Source organism: Protomyctophum bolini (assembly GCF_963924005.1).
Source record: "Protomyctophum bolini genome assembly, chromosome: 1".
NCBI lineage: Eukaryota > Metazoa > Chordata > Actinopteri > Myctophiformes > Myctophidae > Protomyctophum > Protomyctophum bolini.
Genome location: NC_137862.1, coordinates 12475409 through 12489331, shown reverse-complemented (window position 1 = coordinate 12489331; position 13923 = coordinate 12475409). Strand labels below are relative to the sequence as shown.

Below are 13923 nucleotides of genomic sequence, written 5' to 3'. Positions count from 1 at the left end.
CATTAGCTATGTCATTATCACACTACTGTGAAATCGTTTGTGTCAAATGGAACGAGAGAGCAGCCACGAATTATTTGTCTTAATACAATTTAATATCGTCATTATACGCTTTAAAATATGCAAAAAATAACATACCTGTGGTAAGAAACCCTCGGTTTTCCTGGCGGACCGAGGGCACCTCGTCTGCGAGTCCTGGAACAATTGGGCAAAGTACAGATATTAGGCATCTTTTGTTAAAGCAAGTGTACAAAACTATAACAACAGAATTTAAAATGTCTCCCAGTCCCCGCTCTAAGTCCGCGCCGCTCAACTACAAAACTGCCACGCCCGGCCAAACGTATGGATCGCCCTTCCCCCACAGTGACCACATGTGTAATGCACGTAAAGATGCGTCAACTTTGGTCGGGATTGGCAATTTGGCTGAAGGAAATGGAATACGGATCTTCACTATACTCTAATATCTTCACTGACAGGCTAGCTCTGAGCCTGTTTTTATTTGAACGCAGTTTGAACGGCTGCAGGCTACTGCCCTTTTGGTTGTCCATGTCCGCGATTTCTACACAAGGTTTGTAAAATCTGATTTTATTATTTGAACGGTAAATTATGTTTCACGTACCAAGGCTACATTAAAAAATGCACAAAAACAAACAATCACAACTTAGTTTCAGGGTAGTCGAGACATTCACCATCTCCATGCATCCATGCATGGTTAACAAACAAGGCTATTTGACAGCCATTGATTAATTGAAGACGTTGTATTATAATATGCATTTGGCCAGGAATGCTAACTTTGCAGATTGTAAGAGTAAGAATTACAAAGTTCGATTTGGACAGTACAAGACAGACAAACTATAAGGACTCAGCTTTAGTCTACTGCTAGATTCAAAGTTAGCCCCACAAGCAGAACCCAATGGTACTGAAGTTTCTGACATTTTTGAGACCATGATCTCCAAAACCACAATCTCTTTAGGCTGATTTAGGCTGATATGGACCTGACCTGATGTTGCATGTAGAGAGCTCCATAAATTGCAGTTAGGAGGAGGCTATTTGGACAGGTTTACTACAGGTGATCTGTTATTTTTAAATAATAGTGTGTTGTGTTCTGGGTGCTGAAAATAGCAGAACGTATTTTAAACAAATGCTTTTCCTTCTGGAATTCTCCATTCTAGAAATCCAATGATGCAGGAGTTGCAGGCGTCAGCCACTGCTAGACAGGAAGAGGAAAGACCTCGAGAAAGTAAGTCTTTAATTCAGGATTTCTCAAAGGTACTGTGACACAAGTCCAGGGGTGCCGCAGAATAATAAAAAGATAGCTGATCTACAAGCTCATTGTAGTTCAGCTATTTGGGACAAATATCCCCCGTCCCCGAATATGGACAGTGGACACTGGTGTTAATGTTAAATGTCAACTCTATAGTTATTTTCAGGTGGGTGGAGATGGCCCGCGTGTACGTTGTTCTTGCCACATAGTCACATCGTCTAGAAATCAGTGATTCTCAAATGTTTAAATGTCAAGGACCTCCATAACTCTCTGAGAGCATAGTTACAAATGCAACTGGCTGCATTAAGACAAATGATCATTTAAAGACGGGTGGATCTTTATATCATTTTATGTTACAGCAAAGTTAGTTATATTTATTGCTGTCTAGCTCTATCAATTCCAACTTATTTTAGAAACAACTCTCAATGTCTTAACATAAAATCTGCACTTTGCTGATATATAGAAAGAACTGATATACAGAATACAGAATACACAAGGCATATTACAACCTTAACTTATTTCTAACCTTATTCTCATTAACACAAAATATAGAATAGAAGAACCATGGGACCGAGTGGTCGGCTTGAGGTCGGCAGACATGTTATATGCGTATTTCCCCAGAAAAACGAGCAGCGAGATGGTTTAAGGGCGACCACAGGCCGCCAAACCACTTTATGTCACAGACATATAGTGTAAAGCCTCTTTTACAGTAGCCTATGTGTGATTTAGTTCTGTGGCTTATATCTATCTCTCTCTCTCTGGTCACAGCTGGCAGAGAGTGACTCACTTCCTTGATCAGGAAATGTAGGGGCAACCACATTGGAGCAGAACTATGTCACATCTAGATCTATATTGTGGATGTCTCAGACCAATACTGCATCTGTAGTTCTTCTGGCATCTGCTGTGTTCCTTACTGTCAGCCGTGGCTTTGTGTTTCTTCCATGTAGGACTCATGGGTCATGGGCCAGGGATGCAGCAGCAGCAGGAGAGCTGGGTTGGGTCTGCTCCTCCTGGGGCTTCTGGCCCCGGGCAGCAGGGTGCCATGCAGGGCCGACTGGGTCCCAACGCCACCCCACTCAGACACGACAGTCAGCCAGGGCCCCCCCGCCAGATGCTTCAGTCCCCAATGATGGCCAACGGTGAGAGCTTGTCCTACCCGAACACAATGCAGAATGTAGATAATTTGTATTTATTTTAACACACACCCGTGGGAAGTGAAGGGCACTCTTATCATCATACGTCATCATACATCATCTCATACCGGCCAATCAGCATTTGCATCCTCACCTACACTAGGTGGCGTAAAATGTACACTATGACGTAAGATTGTCCGTTCATTGTCAATGTGAATTTAATGTTTGTGTAGGACAATGTTTGTGGACACACACTAAAAAACTGGACATAGCTAGCGCCCCTCAAACATAATAAGCCTATATTCTCATTTATGCTAGTGACATACTGTATCTTAGGGGGAAAGATGACATAAATGTAAGGTTCTATAAAGGAAGAATGTAATGTAGGTGTGTCTTAGCTGAAAATTATATTTTCAGTATGTGACCTGAGCAAAAATAATCATTTGAGAACCACTGCTCTATAAACAACTTCATTGATATCTTGGCATACTGCCACCTCTTGGCACAAAATGGTATTATTACTTACTGTGTTGTTATAATAATAATAATCAATGTAAAATAATTGAAATTGTTATTTTGTAATCCACAGAGAAGACACTGTGGATCATGGGGAGCAGTTACATCCGGCGTGGCAAGGAGAGAGCCCAGCAGACCATGGGTACCAATCTGGGACTGGATGCCCAGGTCCAGTGGTATGGCTGGGGTGGATTGAGATGGATCAAATTCCTCCCCTACTTCCAGCAATCCCTTCAGAGTAGAAGAACACCCCCGGATGTCCTTCTGATTCATTGTGGCAGCAACGACCTGGGAAAGGTGAAGAGCATCGAACTGGCCACAATGATGAAGAGGGACCTGCAGCACCTCCACCAGCAGTTCCCAAACATGGGAATTGTTTTCTCACAGATCACCCAGAGACACCAGTGGGGTGCTGCAAATCCGGGGGCAATTAACAAGGCCAGAAAATGGGTGAACTATGAGATCAGTGCTTTTGTTAGAGGTTTGGGAGGGAGCTTTGTGGCTCACCCTGACATAAAGTTTGACCGCCCTGGCCTCTTTCTGCGTGATGGAGTTCATTTTTCCCTTTTGGGAAATGATATATTTTTAAACAGTATTGTTCAGTCCCTTAAAGCTACAATCTAGATTAGGTGAAGTTGCCTCTTAAACTTGCTAGTTGATTTTTGACTACTTGTCCTGGGCTCCAAGCATAATTGGCAGCTTTACCTACACTACATCATAGCTTTGAAGACTAGAGGTTTTTTTGTTTGTTTTTGAATAAAACAAGCCCAGAAAGTGGTCAGGGAATATTTCTTTGTGTGAGGATTAAATTAATAAATACAAATAAACTGTACTCATCCCACTGTTCATTCATATTCTGGCCTTGTTAATTATTGTTCTTCTCTTCTACCCCAGCCATACCAACCCATGGTCTCTTTGTTCTCTCCAAGCCTCACGTCGGATGTGACTGCTTCTACTTATTTATTATGAATGGTTTGATAGATGTATGCAAAACAAATATTTTAAAAGAATTTGTCTTATAATTATTTTCTTTTGATTTTAATCTGTACCTGTTCCTCCTTTTGCAACATATAATAAAGTATTGAATGTTTGTGTGGGGTCTATTGTCTGTTTATTGGATGATGCCCTACATTATGTCTACATTATATAAGCTATATTTGAGTTTTGAGACATATTTCCTATGCACATATATGAACCTGAATGGCATAGAATAGCCTACGCAGCATTTATTCTGCATATCAGATATTGGAATATGTTCATATTGTCTAAAGAACCAAAAACAATATCTGTCTGGTCAAGCAGTAGATCATGTACGATTTGGTATTTTTGTTAGTAATATGTCTAAAAAGTCATTGCTCATAGTGGTGCGCAAATTGGCATGACAAGTGTCAAAGTGCTCTTTTTTAAACTATATTGACATTCTTTTTCAATTACAATTTTACAATTGTGACAATATTGTCACACTTTAAATATTATTTTGTTATATAAATATATAGTTTGTATTACATTTGTTGGTTGTCTGATACATATTTAAAAGAAAAGTAAAGTGTATTTGTAAAATGTATGTAGCCTATATTTTCACTTTCTTCTAAATGTGAATTAGCAAAAGTATAAAGTCCCTTTAAAAGCAAATATTCAACTGCAGCACTGCACCACACAATAACACAAGTTGGAATGAACTTCAGTTTATTGCATTAATATTATATTATATGGTGTGTAAACAGTTCATAGAGGTGTATAAAAATAACGAATTTAAAGAATCAGATACATCCATGTTCTTAATCTATTCAAAATGCTAATATGATAAAAACAGCTATGGTTTTATATTTCCTTTCCGAAAACACTGGGGGGGCAGACGATCCTATACCATCTATGCCTGGCATAGAAGGCCTATATCTGACGCTGACCCGATCCAAAAAGCTTTCTACTCAATACCGCCCCCAGCTGGCAGTGTCAGGTTAAGACGAGTCTGCTGCCAACATAGCGATGCGCGTTCACCACGAGTAGCACGCACACGCAAACACGCACGATGCTAGTTCATGTGTCGGTCGTCGCGCGTTCATGTGTTTGAGGGCAAAAATCCAGAATGCACAGGGCTCCTAAACCGGAAGGAGGAGTGGATTCGCCTCATGCGCTTCTGAGCAACTCAATGCAAGTGGACGGGAGGAGAACTTGGGTGCCGTCTCTATTCATATATACTCTAAGCCGACAAGGCATCAGTTAAGGCGTCGGCAGCGCTGGGCAGCGAGACACACTGGATGCTGGGCAGTGGGGAGTGATGGTGGCGTCGGGAGCCACGAGGATCACGCCCCCTCCTGGAGGACCGCTGGTTCACTCCGAATGAGGCCAAGTGAGACACCACAAAAGAAGGTTGTGTTGAATCGGTCTCACCATAGGCCAGTTGGAGGAATGCAGGATACGGACAGACAGACTGGAGGGCCACAAACCCAGGTCTGATAGACTGGGGCATGGCCTGGACAGTAGCAGACCATGGATTGTCTGCCATGGCAGTTGGTCTACTTGGCTGGCTCCAGACTAGCATCCTTAAAAAAACAGGAAAAACAACCTCTCTCCGCTGGGTCCAGAATGGCTAGTTCATTCTGTCGCGGTTCAAGTCAGGAGAGTTTGTAGGACCCAAATGCAGGAGGAGGCAGAGGCAGAGCAGATCATTTCAAAAGGTTTAATAACTCAAAATAACTAGAATACAAACAAAATCACTGGAAGCACAAAAGGTGTCAAGACAAGACACACGCAACATACCACAATGAACTAGCAAGGAAACACTGGGATCAGGGGGGGTAGAAATACACAAGGGCACAGGTGAACAGCACTGTGATAGGCTGGGGAACAAACAGGACAAGGTGGAAACACTAGGCTAATCACAGCACAGGTTGACAAGGGAGGCAAACAGTAACAAGACAGACAGGAAACATTATGAACAATTCTACAAACTAAAAGCACACAAGGGTAAAGCAAAACACAAACAGGAACTAGGAAAACAAGAACACAATACTTCATATAAGTAACATATAAATCAGAGGAACACAACAGAAAAGTAAAACACAAACCATAACTGGAAAACATGAAAACCAACACATGTCACGGATCGTGACAGTGTGTGTGTGTGTGTGTGTGTGTGTGTGTGTGTGTGTGTGTGTGTGTGTGTGTGTGTGTGTGTGTGTGTGTGTGTGTGTGCGCGCTGTATGTCTAATTTGTCCATGTACAATATACAGTGTAAAGTATACCGTATTTGTACAGTAGCTGACATGTACAGTAATTATCCATCACAATGCATAATGTATACATATTACCTCTATTGAATGCATACTGCATAATAGTACGGTGCAAAAATAACCAGGAATTTGTATTTTATTTTATTTTATTTTATCAAAGTCACTTTTAGATATTATAGAGATTGAAGTTGCCAATACTACAATTGCCAATACTACAATTATACATTTTTCCTTGCTGACTGTCCACCAAATGTGATGACTAATGGAGATGTATCTGCATAATCCCTATGTTCATTACCTAACCACTGATCTCTCTTCTCCTATTTCCATCTGTCTGTTTGTGTCCCTGGTATATGGTGTGTGTGTGTGTGTGTGTGTGTGTGTGTGTGTGTGTGTGTGTGTGTGTGTGTGTGTGTGTGTGTGTGTGTGTGTGTGTGTATGTGTCTTGCATGTTTGTGTGTATGTGAATGTGTCCTGTGTGGTTTTCATTTTCTGTTAAAATGTTGTTGTTTTTCTAATCTTTGTGCTGCACATCTGCGACCATGTCTGTCTTCATATGTCTCTCTGTGTCTGTTTGCTTGTCATCTCTCCATGTTTGCTTGTGGCTTTGTTTATCGCTGTACGCATGCTTGTTCTGTATTTGCGTCTGCCTGGTTTTCGCTTGCGTGTGCTGCTGTGCATGCGTGTGCGTTTGCGTGTGGGAATGCTTGTCCTTCTGCGTGACTTCACCTCCCCTCGCAGGCGAACTCACCCCTCCCCATGAGCACAGCTGCCTGAGTGACGAGGACACGGTGCACAGCGCGCAGACCAAAGACCGCGGCACCTCCACGGACGCCCCGTGCCGACACACGCACTCCTCCGGACACACGCACTGCGGCTCCTCTGCTGCGGCGGGGACTCGCTCCAAAGTCCAGGAGAGGCCCCCTGCCCCGCCGCCACCCCAGAACTACACCCCAGCCCCCCTGCACCCCGCGGGGAAGGTGGATGGGGGCGGCGGGCACCACAGGGAGAGGATCCGCTACCACACAGACGTGCGCCTAGAACCCACCGAGGAGATCTACTTGACGCCCGTGCAGCGCTCCGCCGACCCGCTGGAGCCGCCGTGCGAGCAGGACCGCCCGTTCCTCTCCCAGCAGGCGGAGCAGGGGCGGATGTCCATCAGCTCGGACACGGAGGGCCCTCCGCCCTACCAGCCGCCCCTGCCCGACCGGACAAACGCCTCCATCCACGAGGAGGACGACGAGGTATATGTGCCCCCGCCTTCCTACGCCTCCTGCGTGGAGGCCCTCATCACCCCACCGGCCGGCATGACGCCGTCGGCGCCTCCGGCCCCCTCCTCCCAGGCCCTGGACCTCAGCTTGAGGACAATGGGAGGAGGAGGAGGGATGGGCGCCGGGGCGGTCCTACGGGCGGGCACCGGGGTGGAGTATGTGGACGCCAGCGACGACGCCTACGGGCCAGAGGACGAGGACGTCGACAGGATCATCATGGACGGGATGGCGAGGAGGGGCAGGGGGAAGGGCGAGGCCGCCCCGACACGGACTTCCATGAGCTCGGAGGCCAGTGGGCTGTCGTACGACTCGGTCAAGTACACGCTGGTGGTGGACTCGCACTCCCAGCTGGAGCTGGTCAGCCTGCGGCAGTGCTACCAGGGATACAGCGACGACAGCGACTGCGCCACCGTGTACGACAACTGCGTGTCGCCGCCCTATGAGTCAGCAATCGGGGAGGAGTACGAGGAAGAGGGGGAGGAAGACGAGGCTGAGGACGAGGATGGAGAGAGGCTGGGCGGCGTGCAGAGGGAGGCCACAGCCTGCCTGTCGGATGACTCCACCCCGGAGGCGGACCTGAGCTTCTCCAAGAAGTTTCTCAATGTCTTCATGAACGGACATTCGCGATCCTCCAGTAAGTCACCGCCCCCATGACATGCTAGCTACTAGAGCAGCTGGAGCAATGTTTGCACATATATATATAACTTGAAATATATAGAAATTTAACAAATCCTATGATTCTATTTTAAGCATCAGTGCTCAGCAGGCATATTGTAATTCCAGTTTATCATATAAACTCCTTTCACCTGTGCAATTTCCAGCTTCTGCCTCAGCCAATTGAGGCTCAACCAATCAGGCATTAGTATACTTTTCAGTTTGCAGTCTTCACACACAGGCACACAGGCACATACACAGATCTCCATGTGGGACACCAGCTGACAGTTAAAACGTATATCATTATGTTCCCAAGTTGCATTGTTCCCAAGTAGGTCTAGTATACATTTACACAAAATATATACAAAATATATATATTTTTTTAGAGAGCCACCTGTATAGCCCAAACCACACCAAAGGGTTGAGACGGTGTTAGTTGGGATATGTCCTGTTGCATGTCGGTGGTGCTTGTATTTGCAAGTTCAAGCGCCATTCTGCCGCAAGTCGGCGCAAGTAGATGCATGTTGCAAGGAGTTGCACGGCGGGCGACCCTTTGGTGTGGTTAAGGTGCCTAGTGCCTCAAACCCCCCAATCAGGCTGTAGTAGGCCAACAGACAGGCACGCAGGCAGGCAGGCAGATGTGTGGGTTGTAGTTTCCTCTAACAGTCCTTATCTTGGATGTGCTCAATGTTCTTAAGAGGCTGTTAGAAAGCAGCGATCACAGAGCCATTAGAATCACCCAGGCGTTGTATATCAGATGGCCAGAGCATCCTGGGGGCCATAGATAGAAATGCACAAGGCTCACCAGTTTCATGCCTTATTAAAGCTGATTAATAGACTGAAATCTCTGTATTGAGTTGAATGTAATTTGCCCAATGAGTTTAACGTTGCACAGTGAAAGACTTTATTGAGTTTTCAATGGGTTAATCTTCCCTACTAGCATGCTACGGTGCCTGACAGTGAAAAATCACAACTCTTCATTTATTTATAATTTCTTGCCCTTTTTTCCTTGCTTGTTTTAAAGGCGCAGAGTCTTTTGGTCTGTTTTCTTGTCTTGTCAACGGAGAAGAGAGAGACCAGACCCACAGAGCTGTGTACAGGTGAGATAGAAGAACTACCCTTGCACAGTCAAATCAGCAATCAGTCAAATCCACTCTCACAGTCTTCACCATCACCATCATCAATGTTCTTTCAGTGCAGTGGCCAGTGGGCCTCATTTGTCAAGCATGAGCCAAGCAAACTAACATTTAGCTGCTGTCGGGAAGAAACCAGCTAACTCCAAAATGTATTTATTTTCCCAGCTCAAATGGAGTTAGGAGGTTTTGTCCATCATTGATAAAAAATAGCTGACAATGGATTTCCAAGCTAATTCATGCCGTGGTGGGGTGCGCAGTTTGCGCACGCTTATCCGACACACCAAAGGTCCGACATGCGGTCGAGTAATCACCCGTCGCTCTGACATGCGCTGTGTTGTGCTTGCGGTTAGGGTAAGGTTAGGGTTTGGGGTACGTTGTCGGTCTAGACTCTAATGACTGTCGGCCCTTTGGTGTGTCGGAAGTGAACTAAAGCCTGTACCCGCCTCTGCAGCTGCTCTGCTACGCAGAGGAGAGGCCTTAACCAGCTAACTGCAGACCACCCCCTCTGATGCAGCTGGTTTGGCAGACATTTTCTCTCTCCAGGGTAATTCCAGCCAATTCTAAGAATTTGGCCAATGTGGACAACTTGGCAAAGCTCTGACCTCCTCATGTGGCTGACAATCCTGACATGTTTCTTTTGTGGTGTTTTCCCCCCTTTGCCTCCAGTTTTATGTCAAACCATTTTGTGTACCAACAGACTCAGCATGAGTCAACAAACTGATTAGAAAGGCGTTGGTAATATTGCTGAACTCACAGAAAGAGCACATTCAGTGTGAGACTCATGGCAAATTGCACCGCTCATTGTCACAGGAGACAATTCCCACCTGTGGACATTAAAGTCAGTTAATGCTTAGTGTTGTTATGGGAAAACAATGTTTCCACAGAAGGGTCAGGGCTTGACAAAATGTATTCAGAGATGATCATCACAGCAGGAGCTGGCCTGGGCTCCACACCCCTCTAGCCCCAGTTGGGCTAAACACCCGTGGGCCAAAGCCCCCTGAGGTGTCATCTTAGACACCTTTTATGCCTGGTATGGAGTGGACTGAGAGACACTACAACAAAGATGCTGACAGGTCAAGAATACAGAATCAGATGTTACCAAATCTCAACAAACTGACAACAGGAGAGAATAGTGAAGTAGAAAATAGCCCTTGGAACAGCTGCTGACAAAAACAACAGGAGCCTGTGACGAGACCCCCTGTCATGAAGTTAAACACTTGACAGTCCAAATCAGATACAACAGAAATTACCAGGTAATTAACAGTTAATGTACACATTGGCCTTGTATAAATTCTGTAACAGTGGACATTCATTCATTGACTTGATGTGAAATATAGGCCTACAGATGACACCAGATTTACTTTAACAGTTATTTCTTGCAGGCTTTGGTCTTCCCCGGCCAGACACTCTTACACTACATTACTGACACTCACTTCATCCGTCTTTTGTCTGAAATATTGCGTGCGTGCGTGCGTGCGTGCGAGGGTGCAAATTGTGCTGGCTGTATTTATACGTAGCCAGTAGGCTAGATTATATACAGTCATACGTGTAGATAATGGTGTGTTGTGTAAGATTCATCAAATGGTAAACAATGATTACACAAGGGTCTTCGCCATGGGAAACCAAACCTCTACTGCTCAAGCATTCAGTACAAATGTATTCCAATTTGTATCTTGGGACTGTGAAATTGTATTCTCAGTATGCGACCGAATCAAAGTGCAATACTATATGTTTTTCATTTGTGGCTGTGGCAGGTTTGTTCCCCGACATGATGATGAGTTAGAGCTAGATGTGGATGACCCGCTGCTGGTAGAGGTCCAGGCAGAGGACTTCTGGTACGAGGGCTACAATATGCGCACGGGTGCCCGCGGCGTCTTTCCTGCATACTACGCTATGGAGGTGAACAAGGACTCAGAGAACTACAATGGTACGTTACCACTGTCTGTTTTATTCCCTGAACCCATGACACAAAAGGTGGGCCATTTAATACAGGGGGTCGTTTCTTTTTCTGTTCTTTTATTTTTATTTTGTTCTTTTATTTTTGTTGAAGAGCACTTCAACAGATGGTATTTAATGGGGAGGCAGGGGAGGATTGCTCATTACATTTCAGCACCCAGATTTAATCGGCAACATTCCGGTCACAAGCACGCTCCTCTAACCTAAAGTCATCACTGCTTTATTCATTCATTCAAGTTTAATTTATTCTCTAAATTACACTGAGTAATCAAACTCATTTTCAGTGTTGTCGAGTAATACAATTACATAGAAACAAAACATCACAATACATCAGAAGATCAGAAAAAAGGTATACATGTGAATTACATAAATAGGTTTACAAATAAAAAGCTAAAACAATTTTCAAAATCTCAAATTTCAAAAATCTAAAAACAGTTACATATTGTGGGGGTCTGTATGCTCACCAAGGTATACAGTATGGTTAAATACCTATTTTACAAACATGAAAAATACTGTAGATTGATGAGTTGAACCAAGAAAATGAATGGTGAGATTTAATGTCAGTGTAGTGTACAAATTCTGTGATATCAGTGCAGTGGTTGAGCACTGTATGGTGTAAAAATTAGGTTGGCACCTTCATGTGAGTCAGAGTCAAAAGTCAAGTGTATCAGGTTATGGATTAACCGTCCTTGTTTTGCTTATTTCTGCCCTTTTTACAGTAAAGAGCAGTGAATGGATGGATGGATACAGACTTAAATTTCTGGGTTCAGTCCAGGTGCCCTATCACAAAGGAAATGATGTTCTGTGCGCAGCTATGCAGAAGGTATAGTGTACGAGACTTACATTATGTGAATGCAAATGTAAGAACATAGTACTCGACCATACTTTATTACTGCTGGCCTAATCCACTTCCTTAATAGCCTGGCTAATAAGCCAGACTCAAATCACACTGTCGTGTGGTATGGCAATTATTTTTTTGCCAACGGCTGATTCGGTCTGGCTTATTATCCAGGCTACTTCCTTAAGCCATGGAGGATGCTGTCACACTCAAGACTTTTAAACATGAGATGTATTTGTCATCTGTGTGACTGCCCACAGATCGCCACCAACAGGAGGATGACAGTCCAGTACAACCCACCTTCTACTTGTATTGTGGAAATCAGCGTGAAAGGCATCAAGCTGGCGGTGCAGGATGATTACTATGCCTGTGACAGGGTGAGACATGAAACTTCTGTCTTTCTGTCTTTCACACGCACGCACACACACGTCAGACCATTAAAAGTGCATTGCCCTCCTGTGGGCATTATTGGGGTACTCCAAGGAAAGTTGCTAAAAGCCTTTATTAAAGCACTATGCCACCGTATTAAAATATGGAGTCAGGTGCTTAATGTCTGTTTTGGGGTCTGGAGTAAGGGTTTTATGTCACACTACACTCTGTTTGAACTGTTATATTTTGCTTATCTCTGCCCACAGAGTAATGAGTGCAGTCACTTCTTCCACTTGAAGAACGTCTCCTTCTGTGGCTATCATCCCAAAAACAGCAAGTGAGTAAAGGGCAGGGACCGTTTTCATATAACATTCAAGGAGCCCTCTGAGTTTCAGTAGCTTAGGTAGTAGCCTGACCCAGCATTGTGTGTGTGTGTGTGTGTGTGTGTGTGTGTGTGTGTGTGTGTGTGTGTGTGTGTGTGCGTGTACTGTATATATAGACATAATGCCACACATCATGAATGCAGGACCTGCTTCCTGGGATGCATGCACATTCCCACAAAGCCAAGGAACAACCCCCATTCCATTTAAACGAGCCTTCCCGCATCCGAATCGGTCGAGAAATGACAGTTACAGTACCATGTGGGGGTCCCTGGGGGGGACCCCCACATGGTACGCATTCCTGGGACCCCCAGGAATGCGCCCAGGGGGCCACCCCAGTTCCGGCGAGCCTTCCTGCATCCGAAACAGTCGGGAAATGTCAGAGTTACCAACACATAGGGACATGGTAAATGGTAAATGGTGCATTTATATAGCGCCTTTATCCAAGGCGCTTTACATAGATTGTGCATTACATTCACCCATTCACACACCGATGGCAGCGGAAACCATGCAAGGCACCAACTAGCACATCGGGAGCAATTAGGGGTTCAGTGTCTTGCTCAAGGACACTTCGACAGTAACCTCTGGGGGAGCCCGGGTTCGAACTGGCAACCTTGCGGTTCCCATCCAGGCACTCTACCCCTGAGCCACCGCCGCCCCATGCGTCATGCATAGGGTTAGCTGCGTAATGGAGTGGAGGCACCGCTCAAAAAGAAATCTCCCCATGGTGGCCTATAACTCTTTGTTTTTTTGTTTAAGTTGAATAACTCCTGATATGCCTGGTTGTGTATCAAGAAGAGTTGAGAACATATTTTTATCGTGCTGATGAACCTGTTTGGAGTCAAATAAGTTGTATGTCTTGTCTGCAGGTATTTTGGCTTCATCACCAAGCACCCAGCAGACCAGAGGTTTGCCTGCCATGTCTTCGTTTCTGAAAATTCCACCAAACCCATGGCAGAGTCAGTAGGGTGAGTTTGGCTTCCTCACAGCTTCAAACCTTCATTTGACATACATTTGTGCATGTTTTAAAGTGAAATTCTAGAGCCACATTTACTACATTTACTATTACTATAGCACCCCGCACAACAAACTGGTAGCATCCCAACAGGTCGAAATGGACCGTGACAGTCCACTACAAAGTAAACATTAACCAAACCACAAAGGTTTTGTACATAC

The 13923-nt window shown here is 44.8% G+C and overlaps 1 protein-coding gene across 1 annotated transcript in view; it reads left to right on the top strand.

The window, feature by feature from the left end:
• mapk8ip1b (mitogen-activated protein kinase 8 interacting protein 1b) overlaps window positions 1-13923 on the top strand; it is a gene marked incomplete at its 5' end in the record, with an annotated part of 57553 nt that overhangs the window by 43257 nt on the left and 373 nt on the right. Inside the window, 7 exons of the mRNA XM_080772588.1 lie at window positions 6885-8048; window positions 9093-9168; window positions 10959-11131; window positions 11880-11983; window positions 12259-12375; window positions 12634-12704; window positions 13617-13715. Coding sequence (XP_080628714.1) covers window positions 6885-8048; window positions 9093-9168; window positions 10959-11131; window positions 11880-11983; window positions 12259-12375; window positions 12634-12704; window positions 13617-13715 — 1804 coding nt within the window. The remainder of the gene's footprint in view (window positions 1-6884; window positions 8049-9092; window positions 9169-10958; window positions 11132-11879; window positions 11984-12258; window positions 12376-12633; window positions 12705-13616; window positions 13716-13923) is intronic.